Consider the following 23,766-nt stretch of genomic DNA (forward strand, 5'->3'; position numbering starts at 1 on the left):
TCATTAATGTGTGTGCTCAGTTGTGTCCGCCTCTTTGTGACCCCATGGACTGTAGCCCACCAGGCTTCTCTGTCCATGAGATTCTCCAGGCAAGAATACTGGAATGGGTTGCCATTTCCTTCTCCAGGGGATCTTCCCACTCCAGGGATTGAGCTTGCCTCTCTTGTGTCTCCTGCTCTGGCTGGTGGGTTCTTTATCACTAAGGCCACCTGGAAGCAAAATTTCTTACAAATAATTTTTTAAAAAGATACCATGAAAGTAATTTTAAAAGGAGTGGCAAACTAGGAATAAATACTTGCAGTATTCATGACATACAAAATATTAATACCTTAAATATATAGAGAGTTATTATAAATCAATAAGGAAAATTTAGGCATCTAATAAAAATGCATCTAACAGGCAATTTTACAAAAGAAGAAATACAAGTTGATAATAGACAAGAAAATATGCATAACTCACTAGTAACCAAATAAATGCAAATTTAAACCCTGTACAGCACATTTCTCACCTATTAGATTGTGAAAACTAGAAGGTTTGATGCTCCACACTGAAGAAAGAAGTGACAGGCATCCATACTAAAAATAGCCCTCACAGCAAAAATATTAAACCCACACAGGCTACACAGGGACACTCTCACATAAAAATAGCCCTTCAAGACCACAAGAGATAATCGTTTCTCCTAAATTCATGGAATAAGAGAAATATAACCAAAATGAAGAAGCAGAGGAACCACTCCCAATTTTAAAAGAACAAGAGAATTCCCCTGAAAGAACAGACAAGGAAGTAGACCTCTTCAGTCTAAAAGACACAGAATTCAAAAAGGAGATAATAAAAATACTGAAGGAATTAAGAAAAGCTGCTGATACAAATGCAGATTACTGTAAAAAAAGAACTAAAAACTTCAAAGAGGAGCCAAGAAAAATTCATTTTCAAAGACAAAAGCTGAGCTAAAGGCAATAAATAGCAGATTGAATAATGCAGGAGAATGAATAAGTGACCTGGAAGAATAGAAAAAAAGACAAATGAAAGCAGTATAAAAGTCTTATGGGATAATATAAAGCATGACAATCTGTGCATAATAAGGGTCCTAGAAGGAGAAACGGGATCAAAACATATTTGAAGAAATTATGACCAAAAACTTCCCAAACCTAAAGAAGGAAACAGATATCCAGGTACAAGCACAGTTCAGTTCAGTTCAGTTGCTCAGTTGTGTCCGACTCCTTGCAACCCCATGAATCACAGCACGCCAGGCCTCCCTGTCTATCACCAACTCCCGGAGTCTACCCAAACCCATGTCTATTGAGTTGGTGATGCCATCCAGCCATCTTATCCTCTGTCATCCCCTTCTCCTCTTGCCCCCAATCCCTCCCAGCATCAGGGTCTTTTCCAATGAGTCAACTCTTCTCATGAGGTGGCCAAAGTATTGGAGTTTCAACTTCAGCGTCAGTCCTTCCAATGAACACCCAGGACTGATCTCCTTGAGGATGGACTGGTTGGATCTTCTTGCAGTCCAGGGGACTCTCAAGAGTCTTCTCCAACACCACAGTTCAAAAGCATCAATTCTTCGGTGCTCAGCTTTCTTCAATGTCCAACTCTCACATCCATAGATGACCACTATAGCCTTGACTAGAAAAAACATAGCCTTGACTAGATGGACCTTTGTTGACAAAGTAATGTCTCTGCTTTTTAATATGCTGTCTAGGTTGGTCATAACTTTCCTTCCAAGGAGCAAGTGTCTTTTATTTCATGGTTGCAATCACCATCTGCAGTGATTTTGGAGCCCAAAAAAATAAAGTCAGCCAATGTTTCCACTGTTTCCCCATCTATTTGCCATGAAGTGATGGGACCAGATGCCATGATCTTAGTTTTCTGAATGTTGAGCTTTAAGCCAACTTTTTCACTCTCCTCCTTCACTTCCATCAAGAGGTTTTTTAGTTCCTCTTCACTTTCTGCCATAAGGGTGATGTCGTCTGCATATCTGAGGTAATTGATATTTCTCCTGGCAATCTTGATTCCAGCTTGTGCTTCTTCCAGCCCAGTGTTTCTCATGACATACTCTGCATATAAGTTAAATAAGCAGGGTGACAATATACAGCCTTGACGTACTCCTTTTCCTATTTAGAACCAGTCTGTTGTTCCATGTCCAGTTCTAACCATTGCTTCCTGACCTGCATACAGGTTTCTCAAGAGACAGGTCAGATGGTCTGGCACTCCCATCTCTTTCAGAATTTTCCACAGTTTATTGTGATCCACACAGCCAAAGTCTTTGGCATAGTCAATAAGGCAGAAATAGATGTTTTTCTGGAACTCTCTTGCTTTTTCAATGAGACCACGGATGTTGGAAATTTGGTCTCTGGTTCCTCTGCCTTTTCTAAAACCAGCTTGAATATCTGAAAGTTCACGGTTCACATATGGCTGAAGCCTGGCTTGAAGAATTTTGAGCATTACTTTACTAGCATGTGAGATGAGTGCAATTGTGTGGTAGTTTGAGCATTCTTTGGCATTCATTGCCTTTCTTTGGGATTGGAATGAAAACTGACCTTTTCTAGTCCTGTGGCCACTGCTGAGTTTTCCAAATTTGCTGGCATATTGAGTGCAGCACTTTCACAGCATCATGTTTCAGGATTTGAAATAACTCAACTGGAATTCCATCACCTCCACTAGCTTTGTTCATAGGGATGCTTTCTTTTTTTTTTTTTTTTTTTCTTTTTTGTAGGGATGCTTTCTAAGGCCCACTTGACTTCACATTCCAGGATGTCTGGCTCTAGGTGAGTGATCACACCATCATGATTATCTGGGTCATGAAGATCTTTTTTGTACAGTTCTTCTGTGTATTCTTGCCACCTCTTCTTAATATCTTCTGCTTCTGTTAGGTCCATACCATTTCTGCCCTTTATCCAGCCCATCTTTGCATGAAATGTTCCCTTGGTATCTCTAATTTTCTTGAAGAGATTGCTAGTCTTTCCCATTCTGTTGTTCTCCTCTATTTTTTTGCATTGATCACTGAGGAAGGCTTTTTTATCTCTCCTTGCTATTCTTTGGAACTCAGCATTCAGTTGGGAATATCTTTCCTTTTCTCCTTTGCTTTTCGCTTCTCTTCTTTTCACAGCTATTTGTAAGGCCTCCTCAGACAGCCATTTTGCTTTTTTGCATTTCTTTTTCATGGGGATGGTCTTAATCCCTGTCTCCTGTACAGTGTCACGAACCTCCGTCCATAGTTCATCACGCACTCTATCAGATCTAGTCCCTTAAGTCTATTTCTCACTTCCACTGTATAATCGTAAGGGATTTGATTTAGGTCATACCTGAATGGTCTAGTGGTTTTCCTTACTTTCTTCAATTTCAGTCTGAATTTGGCAATAAGGAGTTCATGATCTGAGCCACAGTCAGCTCCTGGTCTTCTTTTTGCTGATTGTATAGAGCTTTTCCATCTCTGGCTGCAAAGAATATAATCAATCTGATTTCGGTGTTGACCATCTGGTGATGTTCATGTGTAGAGTCTTCTCTTGTGTTGTTGGAAGAGGGTGTTTGCTATGACCAGTGCCTTCTCTTGGCAGAACTCTATTAGCCTTTGCCCTGCTTCATTCTGTACTCCAAGGCCAAATTTGCCTGTTACTCCAGATGTTTCTTGACTTCCTACTTTTGCATTCCAGTCCTCTATAAGAAGCACAGAGGATCTCAAACAAGATGAACTCAAACAGATCTACACCAAGAAGTATTGTAGTTAAAATGGCAAAAGTTAAAGAGAGGATTCTAAAGGCAGCAAGAGAAAAACAAACAGTTAATTATGGGAACCCCCATAAGGCTCTCAGCTGATTTCTCTTCAGAAATGTCGCAGACCAGAAGGGAAGATAAAGTCCTGAAAGGAATCTAGGATACTCTACCCAGCAAGATCGTCATTTAGAACAGAAGGAGAGTTAAAGAATTTCTAAGATAAGCAAAAATTGAAAGAATACTGCAATACTAAACCTATCATAGAAGAAATATTGAAAGGTCTCCAAATAGAAAAGAAACAAGAATCTAAAGAAAAGAGAAAATCACAGTTGGAAAGTAAATCATTTAAGTAAGCCAGGGTACAGATTTTTAAAAAATTTTTTTAATTTGTCAAAGTGGTGATACCCAAAATGAATAGCAGAAGGACAAACATGAATATGTAAAAGAGGACATCAAAATCATAAAATGTGGTGGATGAGAGTAAGAAAATGTACACATATATACATTTATGTATATATTTTAAATATGCTTGAGCCTACATGACTATCAGTCTAGAGAAAGTAGATATAGTAATGGGTTAACATCCTTGAAAAACAGGATACACAAATCAAAAACACACAATACCTTCACAAAAATGAAAAAGAAGAGAACACACCATAATACAAAAGAAAATCATCAAATCACAAAAGGAAAAAGAAAGGAACAAGAAGAAACACAAAATCAGCTGGTAAACTAAGTTTAAAATGGCAAAAAATACATATCTATCAATAATTACCTTGGGGACTTCTCTGATGGTCCAGTGGCTATGACTCTGTGTTCCCAATTCAGGGGACTCAGGTTCAATCCCTGACCAGGGAAATAGATCCTACCTGGTGCAACTAAAGATGCAATGTGCCACAACTAAAATCTGCTGCAGGCAAGTAAGTAAAAATAAATTTTAAAAAATTACCTTAAATATCAATGGACTAAATGCTCCAATTAAAAGACACAGAGTGGCAGATTGGATTAAAAAAAAAAACCCCAAGAGCCTACAATATGCTGTCTACAAGAGAACCACTTTAGAGCAAAGGACGCACATAGATTGAAAGTGAAGGGATGAAGAAAGATAATTCATGCAAATGAATATGACAAGGAAGCAGGGTCACAATACTCAGACAAAATAGAATTTGAAACAAAGACCATAAAGAAAGATTTTTAAAAAGAGAGCTTCAAACCAAGACCTAACAGGACTCAAGAATTCTAGTGAATTCAAGTATAATTCTAGAATGGTGAAGGAGGTTTCAGGCATAGTTTGATCATACTCTCTCCTAAACTCATCCAACGCTCCTTGCTATAAAGCCGTGATATCTGGCAACTCTGATAGTCTGGATCAAGGGTTGGTGAACTGTGCCTTAAAGGGCCAGTATTCTAGGCCTGCAGGCCACTTGGTCTCTGAGGAAGCCAGTCAGCTTCTGTGGTGCCACAGAACAGCCAGAGACATTGCATGAACACGGGAATGACTGCATTCCAAGGAGATGATATTTGCAAAAACAGGTGGCCAGCCTGAAGGCTGCAGTTTGTCAGCCTCTGATCTAGATGCAGAACCGTATTATCTTGGGTTTAAAGAAAATTTGAATTTATTAGCATTATTCTAGGCTTCTTAGTAGGTTATACTTGCTGCCAAGTATTAATAACATATGGAACAGAACATCAATCACTCAACTGCTCATATGGCCAGGGAACCAGTCAGTTTAGCGTGAGTGGACATAATTCAGTGTTCTGGATTTTGATCCTCACAGCACCTACAAGCGGCCCAAAGTGGGCAGCCGGTATACTTCCCTATCTATGTGATCCTATGGCTACAACTGAAGAATGAGCTCTAAGAACCCAAAAGTCACCATATTGGGATCACTTAAAAAAAAAAATTACAGAGTTTGGAATAAAAATTGAGGGAATGTCAGTCAGTGCAAAAACATCCTGACAATCAGTAAAATATGTGTGCTGACAAAAATTCAATAACATTTTTGGAGAAGAAAGATACCAAGTATTAGAAGTGGTAAACCAAATTCTGGTCCCAAAGAGGCCTTAATACTAAATCTAGAAACTAATGATTAAACTACAAGGGCAAAAAAAAATATGAGGGCATTAGTATAATTGGCCACTTAGCTTACTGAAAGGTAAGTAAAGAATCCACCTGCCAATGCAGGAAATGCAGGTTCGATCCCTGGGTCAGGAAAATCCCCTGGAGAAAAAATGGCAACACACTCCAGTATTCTTGTCTGGGAAATCCCATGGACAGAAGAGCCTGGCAGGCTACAGTCCACAGGGTCCCAAAAGATTTGGACACGACTTAGCGACTAAACAACAACAAACATGTAAGTTATGGATATCACAAGAGGATAACTGCAAGCTAACTCCCAAAATGCAATTAAAAATTAAAACATTAAGTAAACCAGTCATCTGCAGAAATGATACAAACTGAAAAATGTTTGGTATCTGCTGCTGCTGCTGCTAAGTCGCATCAGTCGTGTTCGACTCTGTGCGACCCTATAGACGGCAGCCCACCAGGCTCCCCCATCCATGGGATTTTCCAGGCAAGAATACTGAAGTGGGTTGCCATTGCCTTCTCCGTTGGTATCAGTTTTAGGAATAGCCCAAATCTATTCCAGGTGATCTAGATGATGAGTGGGACATAGTTCTTGATGAAATCAATGGTAGAGCTTGATAAATAACCTGATGAGCTGAGAGCTCTGAAATGGTAAGGGTGCATCTACCATTTACTGATACTTGCCACAGAACCCTTACTATACACCAGAAGCTTTACACACATGATTTCATTTAATCCTCACAATAGTTGCATGAAGAAACATTGTTATGGATGAGAAAATTAAAGCTTGCCTAAAGTTAATAGTAGGGGGGCAGAGCTGTGATTCAAACCCAGACGAGGACTCCACAACTAATTGTATTTTTCAAGTGGATCATCTGTAGAACTCTATCCTGCAATATTTTAAAAGATATGCTTTTAAGAAATGTTCTAAGGGTAAATCAGTTGGGAAATTCTGAATGTTTACTGTACTCTAGGACTTCACTGAGTCTTTACTATAAATTTAAAAACCAAGGAAGATAGCAACTGGATTGACTGGCCTTTCTAGACCATCTCTTCACTTGTCCTTTCTCTTTCTAACTGTACAGAGTGAATAATTAACAGAAAATAATACTTCCAGGATGTGGACTAGATATTGTAGGAGTATGTAATTAGGGTGCTCAAAAATGCCTGGATTTGAGACTTAGCATTTAAAAATAAATGTTTATATGTAAAAACAAAATTAAAATAGAGTTTTTCAAAAAGATTAAACTTAAAGAAATATGTTGGATAATAGCTACAGTATAGAATATGCTCTAAGAATAGGAGTAAAAGCTGTTTGGCTCCCCTTGGTTGTTTGACTCATAGAAGATCTGAGTTGTAAACAAGCAGAGGATGATGCAATTTCTGATATAATTAAAACTGGGTAAGTCACTGGAAAAAAAAAAAGGTTTGATGCTCTCCAGTTAGGTTCTAAGAAAATAAGCACTCTCATACCTAAGTGGGAGAATAAATTGCAGTTACTTTCAGGAGGTCTGGCTTAGCAAAATGATTTTTAATTAAAATGTGTATTCTATTTAACCAAGAAACTTCTCCTTTTGGAATAATCTAAGGAGATAATCCCATATGTATACAAACCTACGTAAAAGCATATTCATCACATTATTGTTTATAATAGTGACAAAGTGGATGCTACCTGTTACAGGCAATCAGTAAAGGATTAATTTGATAAATACATTGAAATATATGCAGCCAATAAAACAGATGATGATGAAAGTCTGTATTTATGAGCACAGAAAAAAAAGCAATTCCGAGACATTTTGTTAAGTGATTAAAAGTGGAACTTGTTTGTTTCTTTCTTCATTTAGCAGATGTTTCTTGATGCCCACATGTGTCAGGCCCTCCTGTAGTCATGGGGATCAACAAAGAAATAAAATTATTGCCTTCCTAGAGCTGACAGTCTAATGACAAATGGAAGATAATAAAAATTGAAATAAATTATGTAGTATATGAAGCAGTGTGTACAGTACAATAAATGTGTATTCGTATTGAAAAATGTAAAGAGTTTGGTTCATAATGGTTATCTGTATGGTGGGGATTTTTATTTTTCATTTCATACTTCTTTTTCTTGAAATGTTTTGAATTCTTTTTATTATTTATTTATTTGTTTTGTTTTGTTTTGAATTCTTTTTAAATCAGAAGAAAACTAACAAATTTCTATTTTGACAAAAATAAAGTGACAAAATTTTATTTTAAAGAGTACATGAAAAAATGATATTTGTTGTTTCCTTCCTTCAAAGAAATTAAGAGATCAACAACTGTGAAACAGGAGACATTTTTGACCTTAAAAAGAAGTGCTCACAGGTAAATCAGAACCACAGTGATGTCTACGGCCATACCACCCTGAACGCGCCTGATCTCGTCTGATCTCGGAAGCTAAGCAGGGTCGGGCCTGGTTAGTACTTGGATGGGAGAACCACAGTGATGTGAACAACAGGCTCTCTGTCATTCATTACTGGTGAGAATGCAAAATGGTACAGCCACTTTGGAAGGCAGTTTGAAATTTCTTACAAAAGTAAACACACTCTCACCATGTGATCCAGCCGTCACACCCCTGGTATTTACTTAAATGAGCTGAAAACATTATATCCACACAAAAACCTGCCTAATGATGTTTGTAAAGCAGCTTTATTCATAACTGACAAAACTTGGAAGCATCAAGATATCTTTTAACACGTGAATCAATAAACTGTGGTACATTCAGGTAATGCAATATTATTCACTACTGAAAAATCAGCTATCAAACCATAAAAATTCATGAAGGAACCTTAAATGCATGTGACTAAGTGAACGAAGCCAGTCTTAAAAGGTTACATGCTGGACGACACAAACGAAATGACATTTTGAAAAAGGCAAAACTATGGAGACAATAAGAGGATTGGTGATTGCCCGGGCTTGGAGGATGGGGAGGGATGGACAGGTGTAGTACACAGGACTTTTAGGACAGTGATTCTGTCTGGTATGATACTATGATGATGTATACATGATATTATATGTTTGTCAAAACTTAAGAGAACGTACAACACCTAAAGTGAACTCTAATATAAACTATGGACTTCAGGAGTCAATGACATGTCATTGAAGGTCTATCAGTTTTTTTTGTTTTTGGTCTATCAGTTTTAACACATGTACTAGTCTGGCTGGGGATGTTGCTAGTGGGAAAAGCTATGCATGAGTAGGGATAGGCGATATATGGAAAATCTCTGTACTCTCTGCTCAATTTGTCTATAAGCCTGAACTACTCTAAGAAATAGTCTATTTAATTTTAAAAAATATACACACAGTGATATACCATTTTACATCCACCTGGATGACCACTATCAAAAAGCGTTGGTGATGAAGTGGAGAAATTAGAACTCTTGTGTACAGTTGGTGGGAATATAAAATGATGTAACTGCTGTGAAACATAGTGTATCAGTTCCTGAAAAAATTAAAAATAGGATTATCATGTGGTCCAACAATTTTACTTCTGAGTACGCACCCAAAAGAATCAAAAGTAGGGTCTCAGAGAGGTGTTTGTACATTCATGTTTATAGCAGCAGTATTCATAGTAACCAAGAAGTGGAAAAAAACTCACCTCCCAATGAAACAAAATGAGGTACATACATGCAATGGAATATTACTCAACCTTAGAAAGAAAGAACATTCTGATACACGCTACAACAAGGACAGGCCCTGAGGACATTGTGCTGAGTGAAATAAACCAGTCACAAAAAGACATATACTGTGTGATTCTACTCATGTGAGGTACACAGAGTTGTCAAATCTGGACAGAAAGTAGAATGGTGACTATCAGGGGAAGTAGGGAGTTGTGGCTTAATGGATATAGAGTTTCAGTTCTGCAAGATGAAATTGTTCTGGAGATTGTTTGCACAACAAAGTGAACATAATAATAATGAACACTTAAAATGGCTAATTTTATGTTATGTGTATTGTACCACAATTAAAAATAAAGTAAAAAATAAAAGAACTAAGAATATAATGAAACACAGACAGCAAAAAGGAAAGACTTTAGATTAAATTCCAATAAGGCAAATGCTACCAGATAAAGCCAAAAGGCAAACAAAAGTTAAACTGGTGGGAAAATAATTGCAGCTCTTGTGATAAACAGAAGGCTAATGGTATCACTGTTGAAATATACCAAGAACGCTTAAAACTCAAGAAGATAAAGACAAACCATACCATAAAAAACATAGACAAAGATAAGATCTTTCTCAGAGAAAGATTCCCCCCCAAAAGATTAATAAACGGGTCTATTCTCATTATTTTAAAACAAGAAGATGCTAAGTTTCTGCTTTTGGATTAGGAAAAGTTTAAAAGATGGTTCATTGCCAATTGGTTCTTTGGGGCATGAAGAGAGCAAGAGGAGCAGAGATGCTCAGTTGGCCAACGGTCCACCAAAAGAAACATCTTAAGACGCAAACACCTGTTTCCATATTTTCCTTAAAAAAAAATTGCATTCATTACTTTTATAATCAGGGGGAAAACTTAGCCAATTCTAAGGTGGTGAGCCACATGAAAATTAGTATGTTTCCAAAGGTAACAAACAGATATAATGGACAAAAAACCACTGATACTCAGGGTCTGAAAGAGTCTGAAGAAGGAAGTGGTCCCATATCCTAGTGGCAAGAGTGTAAACTAGTACAACCTTTTTGGAAGACAATTTGGCCATATATATCAATATTTTAAATGTTCCTTGCTTGATCAGACAATTCCACCTTAGGAAATTTACCATATAGATATACTTAAACATGCATACAAAGGCACAATATATAAAGTTTTATAAACTGCAGCAATATTTGCATAAGTAAAAAATTGGAAATGACTCAAGAACCTATCAATCAAAATATTAGTTAAAAATTTTACAGTATATCCCTGCTATGGAAAACTATGTTAGGGTTTAAAAAAAATCTATAAACTGATTTGGACAGCCATCCAAGAGTATTATTAAGAGAACATGGGAAGTTTCAGAACAAAAATGTTTGTTATAATATAATCCCATTTTTATAAAGTAACATAAAAATGGAAGAAAAAATCTGGAAGAAGACTGAAAGAATATACATCATACTGAAAGCATATTAGAACCATCTCTGACTCAGGTCTGTATGAGATTGTTGGAGGCAATTGCCTTCTAAAACACACATTTTTGTGTTCTTTGAATTTTTTGCATTATTTTTGAAACCAAGGGAAAAAAAGAAAGAAGTAGCTGTTTAAGGGTGGGAATCTTCATACTATAAAAAAAAAAAAAAACTGAGCACCTCTGACAGCTGGCGTGGCCTCCTGCCTCCTCCACCCTTTCTGTCTTTCAAAGTCAAGGCAGCCTCTCTAAGTATTTCCGACGGGCTTCAGTTTATTCAGATAGCCTTCTCTGATCTCTGGACCGTTTGGACCCAGACTCACAACCAGTTCCCGTTGATTATAGGCTCTTCATTACTTATAAGCTGATTGTGGCAACCAAGGTATGAACTTCCACCCAAGTCACAGTTCAGAATGGTTAGAAGAGGATGGAGCCAGCCCTGAGACTGTGAAGAGAAAAAAGCCCCCCCATTAGATCCCCGAAGCAGTCAGAGGAGACTCATGCTCTGTCCCTGCCCAGGAAGGGAGCCTAGTGGGGCGCGCATGGCCTGGCACTGGCGCTGAGCTGCCCCACCCAGCCGGGACTGGCAGCACTGTGTCCTTGCTGGACAGCGCCCGCCTCATCTGCCGCCCTCAAGCCCCACCATCAGCAACGAGAGCTCTTCCAGGGACCTGAAAGGCTCAGGGAATCCTCCCGGGGGGCCTGGAATTTACACCTGGAGTTAACCACTCAGGCCAGTGGTCAAAGATAAGTAAGTATACCTCACCATGGCCACAGTGTCCCTTCTGTGCAGGGAACGATCCCAAGTCTCCATGCAAAGCCTTCCCTAGTCTTTCCTCTGGGTCCTCTCAGCGGTGGCCACTCCTTACCCACACCTCTGCCTGCCTCAGTCCTTAATTAATGAGCGACACAGACCTATACCAGCCATTGTGCCAGGACCCCCCAAACCACTGGGACCTCCACGCAGTGTCTCCAAAATGGATGCAGTTGTGCCTGGCCTGGGGCAAGCCCACGTCAGCTAAAAGCCAAAGGGCAATGGCGTCCACGCCCGGGAAAACAATCCCGTGTGCCCTCCTCCCCTGCTGCCCCTCACACAAGCCCCTAACTTCGGGGCTGAGTCCCCTGGGGGCCCAGGACAATGTAAGCAGGTATGCAACGCACATTTCTTCTGGTGAAGGGTAGAAACCCTGGATGTCTGGGTGGCAGGGAAGAGGTTTGTGAAACATGGAGCCATACCCCCAGCGTTTCTGATTCAGTCCTGCTGGGTGAAACCCGAGGGTCTGCATTTCTAACCCGGACCGGGTCATGCAGTCGCTGCCTTCCAGTCAGCCCGGGGACCACACTCGGGGGACCGCTGTGTTTTAAGGTGGCGCGGAGTCAGGAAGGCCAGCCCGGAAGCTGCGCCGGGCAGGACCAGAGCCTGAAGCAGGATGGGGGCCCACAGGGGTGGCAGGGAAGAGGCAGAGCATTTCTGAGGGGAAGGGGCTCCAGAAAGATGCCTGGGTGGGTGTGGGCATGAGGGGGGGCCAGGCAGTTAGACAGACTCAGGGTTACTAGCTACAAGGACTGAGAGGAAGGACTCTGAAGTAGGAAGCCTAGCTGTCACAGCAGCATCGACAGGAGGGGACGAAGATTCCATTTTAGAGGCTCATCCGGGCAGGGACGTCCAACAGGCAGTCGGTACTTTTAGTCTGGGTCAGGCATGAGGCATTGGGACTGTGGGAATACGGAGGGGAGAGTAATTGCCCCAGAGCTGTAGCTGCTAGCTTGGAAACGAAGTGGCTACTCAGGAAGAAGACGTGAGAAGAGCAGGAAGCCCAGGACTGTGGACAGGTCTGCGAGCTTGCGGGCCTTGTTAGGTGGAGCGGGTCTTGTTGGGTGTCCCTCCACAACAAGGCTGCTACCTTGGGCTGTATTCCCAAGGTCCAGGGACTGGCAGCAGGAATCAGGAAAGGAGACAGAGGTTTCAGAAGAGGCTTATGTTGTGCTGGGCCCGCAGGTGACTCAGCCCAGGGGTTAGGAGCGTGTGTGAGGGGCAACAGGTGAGCAGAGTACACGGGATTGCTTTCCCAGGTGTGGATGGCATTTCCCTCTGGTTTTCAGCTGACCTGGGCTTGCACCAGACCAGGCACAATTGCATCCATTTTGGGGACACTGCCCTGGGGTGGCGGGCAGCCGGGCCTAAGTAGGGAGGTGCGGAGGGAGGCGGCCCACTGCCATTCTTGGTATGGTTCTCTCTCCAGGAGCAGAACTCCATCTGGCCTCACTCTGGGCAGCTTATAAGGCCTGGTGTGAGTTTTGTTTATGCAAGTGCAGCATAAAAGGAACAAATCCGCCAGCACCGAGGCTGCTGCCTCTGGAGTCCTTTTGCATACATTTTTCAAATGATAATTCACTCTACCCAACCCCCTTTTCCACCCTCCCCACCCCCAAGGCCGATTTATTGAAAAAAGCACCTTATATGGTAATATTGCTAACACACCGTCAGCTGGCCTTTTTAGGGACTCTGTTTAAAGAAGATCCGCCTCTGGGGTTTTATATTGCTCTGGTATTTATGCCAAAGACACACCAGCCCTCAGTCACTGGGAGAAGGACCTCTCCTACACTTGGTGAGTACTATCCAGCTTCTGCTGTGTCTGTCTTTTTGGGGCCGCCTGGCCCCCTGGGTGCAGGAGGCGCCTTCAGATTGGCCTGGCTTTGGTGACGCTGGCCTAGGTCACACGTCAAGGCCCTTGGTGTGCAGTGGTGCCTGCAAGCACACTGCTGCCTGCCAGTAAAAGGCGTTTCTGGCCACGGGGCATCCTAGGGCAAGGGCAGCACAGAACACGGCTCCCTGCCCTCTTAACTGGGTGCTGGGTGGGATATGTTACCTGCACTCTCTCTTCTCACTGCTCACCAGGGCCGTCCTTTGTCATAGCTCAGAATGTCTGGGAGGCTGTTTAGGGGAGCAGATGCTTTTCAGAGAAATGACTTCCCGGAGTATTTAAATCCAAACCGCTCATAGCCCTTGTGTCTGTGAGATGTCTTGTTGGGGATGGGTGACTATTTTCTTCAGACCACCTCTTGTCTCTCTGACTTCTGATTCATGCTTGGCTAAGAGTTTTCTCAGCCTTGAAGGCTCCAGGGTCACTGGAGGATGCAACAAATCAGGATGGGTGGGGCAAGTGTCCCTAGGCATCATGTGATTTTAGGGCTGGAAGGAAGTGGAACCATCTATTAATAATTCATTCTCTGATGAAGACACTGAGATCTGAAGAAGACCCTCACCCAGCTGTGAGACCACCACCAATGTCGTTGTCCTCCCCCAGCAACACACAGACACAGACACGTGAGCATAAATAATTAAGAAGAAAATAGACCAAGGGGCTGTGTCCACTTTTGCAATCAGACTCTGCTAACATCTCTTTACAGCTAAGGCTGGCCGGTGTAGTGTGCAGGCCTTGGAGACAGCCTACCCAGCAATGGAAGTAATACTAATAATATCTCCCTGGCAGTGCTGTTGTGAGGATTAAATGATATTTGTAGAAAGTTCCCAGCTCAACACTGTCAGGGTCTGGCCCTGAGTACTCAGACATTAAATATCACCTGGACAACTTGCTAAAACAGACTGCCTTACCCCAGATTCTGACTCAGTAGACTGGGGTGGGAGCTGATAATTTCCACTCCTAATAAGCTCCCAGGTGAGGCTGAGGTGGCTGGTCTGGGACCACACTTTGCACAGGGAGGCTTTAAGCTCTTGCTTTTACCATTTGAATGGGTTTAGAGTTTGAGGTTAGCCCTTGGGCTGCAGCGAGACAGAGATTCCTGTGACAGAGATGGAGGGGAACTAGAGGAAATCTAATGAGCAGATATTATATGTCTTACCTGGGAAACCAGGATGGGCAATATGACGTCATGATCTTGAAGCTAGATTTCTTTCCTCCTTCCCTTTATTCATTCTGGCAACATTTCTTGAGCACTTGTTATGTAAGCAGGCATTGTCCCTGCTCCTTAGGGACAGAGTAGGAGCTCTGCAATCAACTAAGAGAGACAAATGAGAACCATGGAAAAGATAAATATATGTAAGGGGTAAAGCCCAGGAGTCCCTCACCCAGCCCAGAAGTTATCAGGGAAGGCTTCCCGGAAGAAGGGGGTACCTAACCTGGGTCCTAAAGTCGGAATAGTCCCAGGACAGAGGACACATAGTCTTTGGAACTGTTTAAGTGGCTCAGCTCCACTGAATATAGATTTCAAGGCAGGAAGCAGGGAGTTCTAAGGTCAGAGGAGAAGGCGGGGCCAGACTACTAGGGCTTTCTACACTAAACTAAAGGACCGGGCGATGGGGCATCAAAGAATGGTCTGCCCCCGAAAGGACTGGTCGGGCAGCGTGAGGGGAGTGGACCGGGACAGGTCGAGAGAGCTACAGCACTGGTCCCAAGTGATGCCTGGGTGCAGAAATAAAAGGCCTGAGGATTGGAGGGGAAGGAGAAGGGAGGGTTTGGGAACTGGGCTCCATCCTGGGTGGGGGGTACGAGTCTCTGGGGGCCAATCCAATCAGAGGACAGTGATGAGGATGGCAGTCTCAGAGATGGAGTTGAGGTGCCAGGGCCATGGGGCTCAGGAGAGGGGTCAGGTCTAGATCTGAGCAGGGGGAGAGAGAGAGTGGCCAGGATAAAAAGCCAGAACAGCACGTCCAAATGGCAGATTCCTGAGGACCAGAAAGGTTACTAGCAAGAAGCCATTTTTAATTTAATTAGCGTGTATTAACCAAGTCATGGTACCCTGAAGTTAATAAGAGGTGCCGCTAGAATTTTCCGCCATAGGAGTGTTCCTTATGCAGTCATTGTACGGATATATGCATTTGCAGATTATAATAGGCAGCTGCTTAGCTGCCAATTGAAGCCCTTACTCCAATCTATTTCCCCAACTATTATTTGAAATCCCACTATATTTGAGAGGCTTTCCTTTTAGGACTCAAACTTTTCACTAAAATGAAAATGCCTTTGGGAACTGGCATAAATTCAACCTTTCTTCAATAATCATTGATTGATGAAGCAGATCCTTCATTTCCTTCCAGTGTGGCAGACTTCATCCTGAGAGCAAGTTCTAATGGAGAAGATAAGAGAGATAACAATAATTATTATTTTTTCAGTCCTTTACAACAGGGATTGGGAAACTTTTTCTGTAGAGAACAAAATAGTAAATATTTTAGGCTTTGTGAGTCTAAAGGTCTCTCTCACAACTACTCAACTCTGCCATTGCACTGGAGCAGCTATGGACAGTATGTAATAAATGGGTGTAGTTGTGTTCCAGTAGAACTTTATTATTTGATTTCATATAATTTTCTTGGGTATTAGAATCTTATTCTTTGACTTTTTTGCAACCATTAAAAAATATCAAAACCATTCTTAGTTCAAGGGTCTCTTGAAAACAGGTGTTGTAGTTTGTAGACTACAGGGTCAGTATTTGCTGACCCTGATTTGCAATGTATAAAGCACTTCATTTCCATTATTTCATTTGATCCATTATCCCGGGAGATAGATGTCACTACTTCCATTTTACAGTTGAGAAAACTGAAGGCCAGAGAGGGAGCCGTGGGACTGAGCCATGGGAAGGGGCACCTGAAGGGAGGAAAGAAAAGAAAAGAGGGTGGGAGAGAACTCTGAAACCAAACCTTCAGAGTGAGGGTGGGGAGCTCTCACCCTGTTCTCAGATTTGCTTGGGGGTGGCCAGGGTCATGTGTGGGTGAGCAAATCCTTTGCACTCATTATGTCTTTGGGTTTTGGCCACTTTTGGGGGGAGGAGTGGGGAGCTGTGTCTCTAACTCTGTGAAATCCTCAATGAAGCCCAGATGTAGTACGTGCTGAAAGGGCCAGAACAGTGCTCTTGGGTTTTCTGCGAGTGCAAAGCGATTGTGACCCAGGAAACCACAGTGACGTTGGCTCTGGTTCAGCTGACACGCTCGAGTCTAGCCACAAATTACCAGCAAGTGTCTGAGTGAGGTTTAGAATTTCCCCCAGCAGAGACCTTCCAGGAGAGGCTGGCTCCAGGGTCCAAGCCTTCCCCCAGAGGGCCCCTGCTGGCCAGCTGCCCTCCCCCTGCCTCCACCTCCCTTGCTTCTCATTTGGCTCCAACTTCAAAAAAAAGCAGATCTGAATCCACCTCAAGTGCTGCAGAATGGCACGGCTGACAGCTTGAAGTCACTCTGTAGCTTGTCTCAGCTGCTGGGAAATGAAGTCCAACGCTCTTTCTTCCTGTGAATGCAGAACTTCAGGGGGAGACAATAGGGTTCACCGAAAAGCCAGACTGGCTTGAACTACAGGTCACACAAGAGAGGGGACCCCAGAGGGAGACAGTCACAGAGGTGCAGCCGTGCCTCTTGGCCGCCTTTGGAGGCTGTCTTCTCCTCAAGGTGGACCGCCTGCTAGAACAAGGAAACCCAGCTCTCTGTGACCAGCTTGTAAAGAAGACTGTCCCTTCGTGGTTCTAAATCATGGGACCGAGCTGCCTGGGACTGTGGGAACTGGGAGTTCAGCTCTCAGGGGCAGAGCAGACTGTCACGGCGGAGCCCAGGCAGGTGGTGGGATTGTCATCCAACATTTACTGAGCACCTACTATGTGCTGCACACCAGCGTGGGGGCTGTCGACATAAATCTAGATCTCGTCATGGCATGGGAGGGGCTCAGAGGCTCCGAGAGAGAAAAGAACACTGGCCCTTTTGTTTTATGGCTTTTGCTGCCAGCAGTGCTAGGGAGACAGAGAGGCAGAAGCAAAAACACCAAACATGGAGAAGTTGTGTGTGTTTCACTGAGGTGGTGGGGAAGGGGCAAGCCCAGGCTTTGGCGCCTCATGGGCTGAGGCCAGCCCTACCTCTCCCGGTGAGCAGCCCAAGAGCTAAATCCTTTCACTTTTCTGAGATTCGGTTTCCTTATCTGTAAGTTGGAACTAAAAATATCTTCACTCAGGGCTTCTGTGAGGATTAAATAGATAATATGTTGAAAGGCCTTCAACTTTTAAAAATTAAAGATGCATTTTTACCAAAAATCCAAACACAGAATATACTGTGTTTCACCTAACAAGACAGCCTGTACCTTTTCCATGGCAGTAAGTATTCTGCTCTATTGTAGGAAGGTCTCTGGCAACTAGTTTACAAGCATTTTATTTATTATTTGATAACTTTTTTTGGCATTAAAGTTGGCCAAATGTTTGCACTCACCCAAGGATAAATGGGCTTCCCTGGTGCCTCAGCTGGTAAAGAATCTGCCCGCAATGCAGGAGACCTGGGTTCAATCCCTGGGTTGGGAAGATCCCCTGGGGAAGGGAAAGGCTATCTACTTCAGTCTTCTGGCCTGGAGAATCCCATGGACTGTATAGTTAATGGGATTGCAAAGAGTTGGACACAACTGAACAACTTCCACTTTCACTTTCAAGGATAAATTGCTAGAAGTGTATTTGTGAAAAGACACGTGCATTTTTTTAAGACTTTTGATAAGTATTGTTGAATTCTCCGTCAGAAAGGTAGTCCTGTTCGCCTTGTCAGCTGTGAACAGGAGCTCACCTTCCCATACCTCTGCTGACAAGTGTAGTCCTAAGGAGCAGGCACAGCTTTCAGGCTGGAGGTGGAGTCAGCTTTTATCCTGGCTCCAGAACACTGCTGATTGTCCACAAGACCCCAGGTCCTTCTCACAGAGGCTGAACAAGAACTTTCACAGTTCATTATTCAGACCCACCTTCACAACTTCATGTTTATCCTGTTAAATTTAATCCTAGTGAATTTAGCTTGTTTTTTTTCTGCTTTTTGAGATCATCTTAGACTTTGATCCTTTCAGTCAACATATGTGTTTTATCTGGACATATGATCAGCATGTACTCTGTATTTTCATCCAGTTCATATATAAAACAGGAGAAAGGACCAAGAGAGGAGTTCTGAGGTATATCCTTGCCTCCAGGTTGAGAGTGATCTATCAATTGACACCTTTCAGTGACAGTAACTCAGGTAGCTATACATATGCCTAGTTGTTTTATTGTTCGGCCCACATGGCTTTATCAATAGTGATGTCACAGGAGAACTTGTCAGATGCCAAGATCAAATTAAGCTCAATTTCTCCCACCTTCTCCTTCATTTCCAGCCGGGGAGTCCTGGGGAAAAAAAGGAGGCTATTTGTTGTTGGTAAACCCTAGTCAGTTATAAGAAATCATTGCTTCTTTAATAATGCTTTCTTTAATAGTGCCTTCTGGAAACCCACCTAATTTGGATATCAAGATTACCTGAGGTTTTAGACATCTGCCTTGTTTCCCTTTTTGAACATTGGAACTTTTGCCACCTCCATCTCCTGACATCTCTCCATTTCTCCATGGTTCCAACATGGTAGGTTAGGGAACTTCTCTGCAATCCAGAAACTGTTCAGACCAGAGACAGCATTGTTTTGAACAACTAGGTACTTTTTCTTTAAATTTTAAAAAACCTTTTTATTTTATATTGGAGTATAGCCAATTAACAATGTTGTGATAGTTTCAGGTAGACAGCATATACATGTATTCATTCTTCCCTAAACTCCCCTCTGATCCAGGCTGCCCCATCATATTGAACAGAGTTTCCTGTGCTATTCAATAGGATGTTGTTGGTTATCTATTTGCAGTATAGCAGTGTACACATGTTGATCTCAAACTCCCTAACTATCCCTTCCCTGTTGGCAACCATAGGTTCTGAGCAACTAGGTACTTCCCTTCAATCTCCATCACATCTCAGACCTTGATGTCTTCTCACCAGTGTTTGTTCTACGCCACTGAGACTGGTGGGCCAAAAAGACTGAAAATGCAGTGTTGATACAGAAGCCTGACCGGTGATGGGAGTCAGAGTAGTAAACAGGTTGGGGGAAGGGTGTTCCAGACCCTGTTCCAAACCTAAAGGTCCAGAAGGGACAGGAGATGGCACAGTTCGGAGGATGGAAAGAAACTCCACAAAGCCACAGTGAGAAGGCCAAGGAGGGGGGCCAGACAGGAGATGAGTCTGGGGACACAGGCAGGGGCCAGACCTTGTTGGGGCTTGTGGGCTGAGTGAGAAGGCTGGGACTTGCTCTCCATGGCCAAGGGCATCACGAGGGTCAGCAAGGACAAGCAGAGTTGGATTCTAGACGTCCAGTGGCCTCTCCCCACGTGTACACACTGCATAACAGGAAGGGCTTCCTTTTAGCCCGAAAATTGTGTGAACAAGCTTCTAGGTAGTCTCACACTCAGAGGCCTGTGGCTCTGCTCTGCTCTGGTCGTGGTCTTTGCTGTCCTCCTTCCACATGAGGTCGTACGGGCACCGGGCTCCCAGCTGTCTGCGGCAGCTCTCCTTCCCGTCCTGCTGCATGTTCTGGACGAAGCTTGGTGGGCTCCGCAGCCACCTTCTCTTTCCACGCCTTGTGCCTCTCTTCTCTGGACTCCCATCCCCCTCGGCTGAGACTTTCTCCACCTCCCACCGGGGGCTTGCCAGCTGGACAGCAGTCTGCACATCATCTCCTAGACTGCTACTACTTCTCTTTTATCACAAGGGTCAAGAATTTGTTGGGTCACTCAAAAAAAGAAAACCTGCAACAGATGTTAGAACAATTAATTCCCTAGTCACTTTGCAGTCATCCCAATTCAGGTATCAGCACTGAAGGAAGGACTTCTCTGTTTGTCTTACCATTTGAAGCAACAGGGGCAGTGAGTTCCATCACAAATTCTCTTGCTTTCCTTGTCCTTTCAGGCTGCCCTGTCCTTCTCCAGGGACTTCTATCCTTAGGACTGAACATTTCACCTAGAACTGCTGCATCTTTTTTTTCTTAATGATATGTTATGACTCATTTTAATTATAAACTGTACATGGATACAGTCTCTTTGTTAAAAATTAAAACATTATGGCACTTCTCCTCCCAGTCCCCTTCCCACCTCCAGGTAACTGCTATGATCAGCCTTAGTTTTTTTTTTTTTTTCCCCCAGAACTTTTTGCTATGTGTTCACATCCACAAAAAGAAAATTATGGAAAATACACAATATTTTTTGTGCTTTAAAAAAAACCTCACAAATTTTTTATGCTGGGCCTTCTATCCTGCAACTTGTTTTGTTCACTCAGCAGAATGGTTTAGAAACTTGTCCACATTAGTCCATGTCGATCTGCATGTTCCTTCCCTTAACCTCAGTACAGTATTCTACAAGAGACATTTAGGCAGTGCCATATTGTGCATTGATGTGTTTTTCTGATTAAAGAGTGCCAGTGTTCCCACAACTTAGCCAACACCTATGATAAAACTTTGAATCTTAACAATGAGATGGGTGAAAATGGTCTTATTTTTTATTTGCATTTCTTGATAACTAATGAGGCTGATCACCTTTTCAGATAATTGTTGGGTATGTGCATTTCTTTTTCTGTCAATTATCTATTCCATAGTTTTTGGTTTTTTTTTTTTTTTCTTTTGGGCTATTTACTTCTTTCTTAATGATTTATAAGAGTTCTTGTAAAAGTAACCCTTAATTATGTTTATTGCAAGTTTTTTCTATTTCTTTTCTAAACTTCAAGTCTTTAGAGAGTCTTTCAATTGGATTAACACTTTGTATCATTTCAGGCCTTTAAGAGGCAGGTGGGTTTGTTTGTGAGGGTTGCCATAATAAAGTATCACAGACTGGCTTAGCAAGGGAAATTTTATTTTTTCACAGTTCTGGAGGTTAGAAGTCTGAGGTCAAGGTGTCAGCAGGGCTGGTTTCTCCTGAGGCCTCTCTCCTTTGCTTGTTGATGATTGTTTTCTTGCTATGTCTTTACATGGTCTTCCTCTGTGTGTCTCTGTGTTTCAATTTTCTCTTGTAAAGGTACCCATTCTATTGAATTAGGCATATTTGGTACCAGTCATAACAGATTAATGACCTCATTTTACTCTTAATTATCTCTTTGAAGGCTTTATCCCCAAATACAGATACATTCTGAGGCACTAGGGTTAGACTTCAACACAGAAATTGGGGGGTACACAGGTGAGCCCAAAACAGCAGGGTAGAGAGAGGGAAGAGGCCCAAATGCCAGAGTGCAGGGCCGGGTGCTTGCCTGTCCCTCTGGAATTAGATCCTAGTTGCTGACGGGGTCAGACCCTAAAGCCAAGAAGATCGTCTCCAACATGGTTTTGAGAAGTGGCCAACTACATCTCTTCTCCCCGATTCCCCAGGTGCTCCAGCCCCTGGTTCACTCGGCCACACTCACCATGTGTGAAGAAGAGACCACCGCGCTCGTGTGTGACAATGGCTCTGGCCTGTGCAAAGCTGGCTTCGCAGGAGATGACGCCCCCCGCGCCGTCTTTCCTTCCATTGTGGGCCGCCCTCGTCACCAGGTACGGGCTCACATGGACCCAAGGCTTTGAGTTCCTGGGAAGAAGCACTGCATTGTGGGATCTATGGGGAGCCGTGTGTGTGTGTGTGCGCACACGCGTGTGTGTGTTTTAAGTAAAGTAAGAGGGAGACGTGTATGGATGAGCCCTGTTCTCTCAGAAAATGATATTGTTTTAGGACAGAGAAGGGAGACACGCCCACAAGAAATCATCCATCTTCTCTCCCATCATTTCCCCATTCATCAGCATCTGCCTCACCCCATCTCCTTCAGTCTGGTTTCCAGGGGGAGAAAAAGGACATTCTTCTTGTCTTTATCCTTCTTCAGAGACTCTCCAATGCCTGAATCCCTCCAAATGGAACCCGCAGCCAATTCCGTTCTCCTTCCTTCTCTTTTGCATTGCAGGGTGTGATGGTGGGAATGGGCCAGAAAGACAGCTATGTTGGGGATGAAGCTCAGAGCAAGCGCGGGATCCTTACTCTCAAATACCCCATTGAACACGGCATCATCACTAACTGGGATGACATGGAGAAGGTATTGGTGGACCCCCCCTGTAATGTGCTCATTTTAGTGTCATCAAGACCTTCTGTCCTGTCAACTCTGCCTCTATGATGTTTCTCACATCTTTCTTTCCTTCCTGTCCATCCCCCTGGGCATTCCCCAGCCTAAGCTGCCAACATCTCTCACTGGATGACTCCAATGGCTTCCTGACTGATTTCTCTGTCTCCTGTCTCAATCACCTAATTCGTTCTATGCACTGCTGCAAAGCTTGTCTTTCTAAAAACAGACCAAATCATGTCACTTGCCTCATGGGGACTCTTCAGTAGCTCCTCACTGACCAACAGTAGGTTCCTAACTCTGTGTCTGGCGTCTGAGGACCTGGTCCGGCCTAAGTCCCAGTTTTATCCTTTCCTGTAGTTCTCATTCCAGCCCAGTGCTTATCCTTCTTTAAAATGCACTGTCCCGTCCAAAAAACTGAATAGCTTCTCCTCTTTATTTTCCCTGTCATGACCTCAGATAGGTACATTGATGCTATACTATTATGATGTTTCTCTAGTGAAAAATTTAAGTAAGAATCGCTACTGGTTTCTAGAAACTTTTTTTCATGTCAGAAAATGGGAGAAGGGGAAGATTTCCCTGGTGGTCCAGTGGTTAGGACTCCACGCTTCCACCACAGGGGACAGGGGTTCCATCCCTGGTCTGGGAACTAAGATCCTGCATGCCACGTGGGGTGGCCAAAACAACAACAAAAAAAATCAAACTTTCACTAGATACCTAGGAAATAGTAATATCAGGAACAAAACCACCTGTGAATGACAAATGAAAATAAAATGTCTAGAAAAGGAAGATATGGGCGTAATTTTTAAATAGTAGTTTGTGTTCAACAAAATCACATGCAAAATGCTAATAGAACCTTTTAATATTCTTTTTTAATTGAAGTATAGTTGGTATACAATATTTCTAATATTCTTTTGATAAATTCCACTGACAGTTGTCTGAGAATTCTTGTTTCTGCAATGACTGTCTTTTGAAATGTCA

The 23,766-nt window shown here is 42.8% G+C and overlaps 1 protein-coding gene and 1 long non-coding RNA gene across 3 annotated transcripts in view; one reads left to right on the top strand and one right to left on the bottom strand.

Annotated features, from left to right (window-relative positions):
* On the bottom strand, window positions 1-15,244 carry LOC133065072 (uncharacterized). 2 transcript variants are annotated; one of them, XR_009694827.1, is made up of 3 exons: window positions 15,055-15,244; window positions 14,778-14,933; window positions 1-209 (listed from the first exon to the last, which is right to left on the bottom strand). It is a non-coding gene; the product is annotated as an uncharacterized LOC133065072 (long non-coding RNA). The 2 variants fall into 2 exon arrangements; XR_009694826.1 differs by lacking the exon at window positions 1-209 and adding an exon at window positions 7,396-7,680.
* Window positions 13,409-23,766, top strand: part of ACTG2 (actin gamma 2, smooth muscle) — a 24,163-nt gene continuing 13,805 nt past the window's right edge. The window contains exons 1-3 of the mRNA XM_061155744.1: window positions 13,409-13,522; window positions 22,070-22,231; window positions 22,633-22,761. Of these exons, the coding sequence (XP_061011727.1) occupies window positions 22,106-22,231; window positions 22,633-22,761 (255 nt within the window). The 5' untranslated portion in view covers window positions 13,409-13,522; window positions 22,070-22,105. The remainder of the gene's footprint in view (window positions 13,523-22,069; window positions 22,232-22,632; window positions 22,762-23,766) is intronic.

This window comes from Dama dama, chromosome 11, assembly GCF_033118175.1.
Source record: "Dama dama isolate Ldn47 chromosome 11, ASM3311817v1, whole genome shotgun sequence".
Taxonomy (NCBI): Eukaryota; Metazoa; Chordata; class Mammalia; order Artiodactyla; family Cervidae; genus Dama; species Dama dama.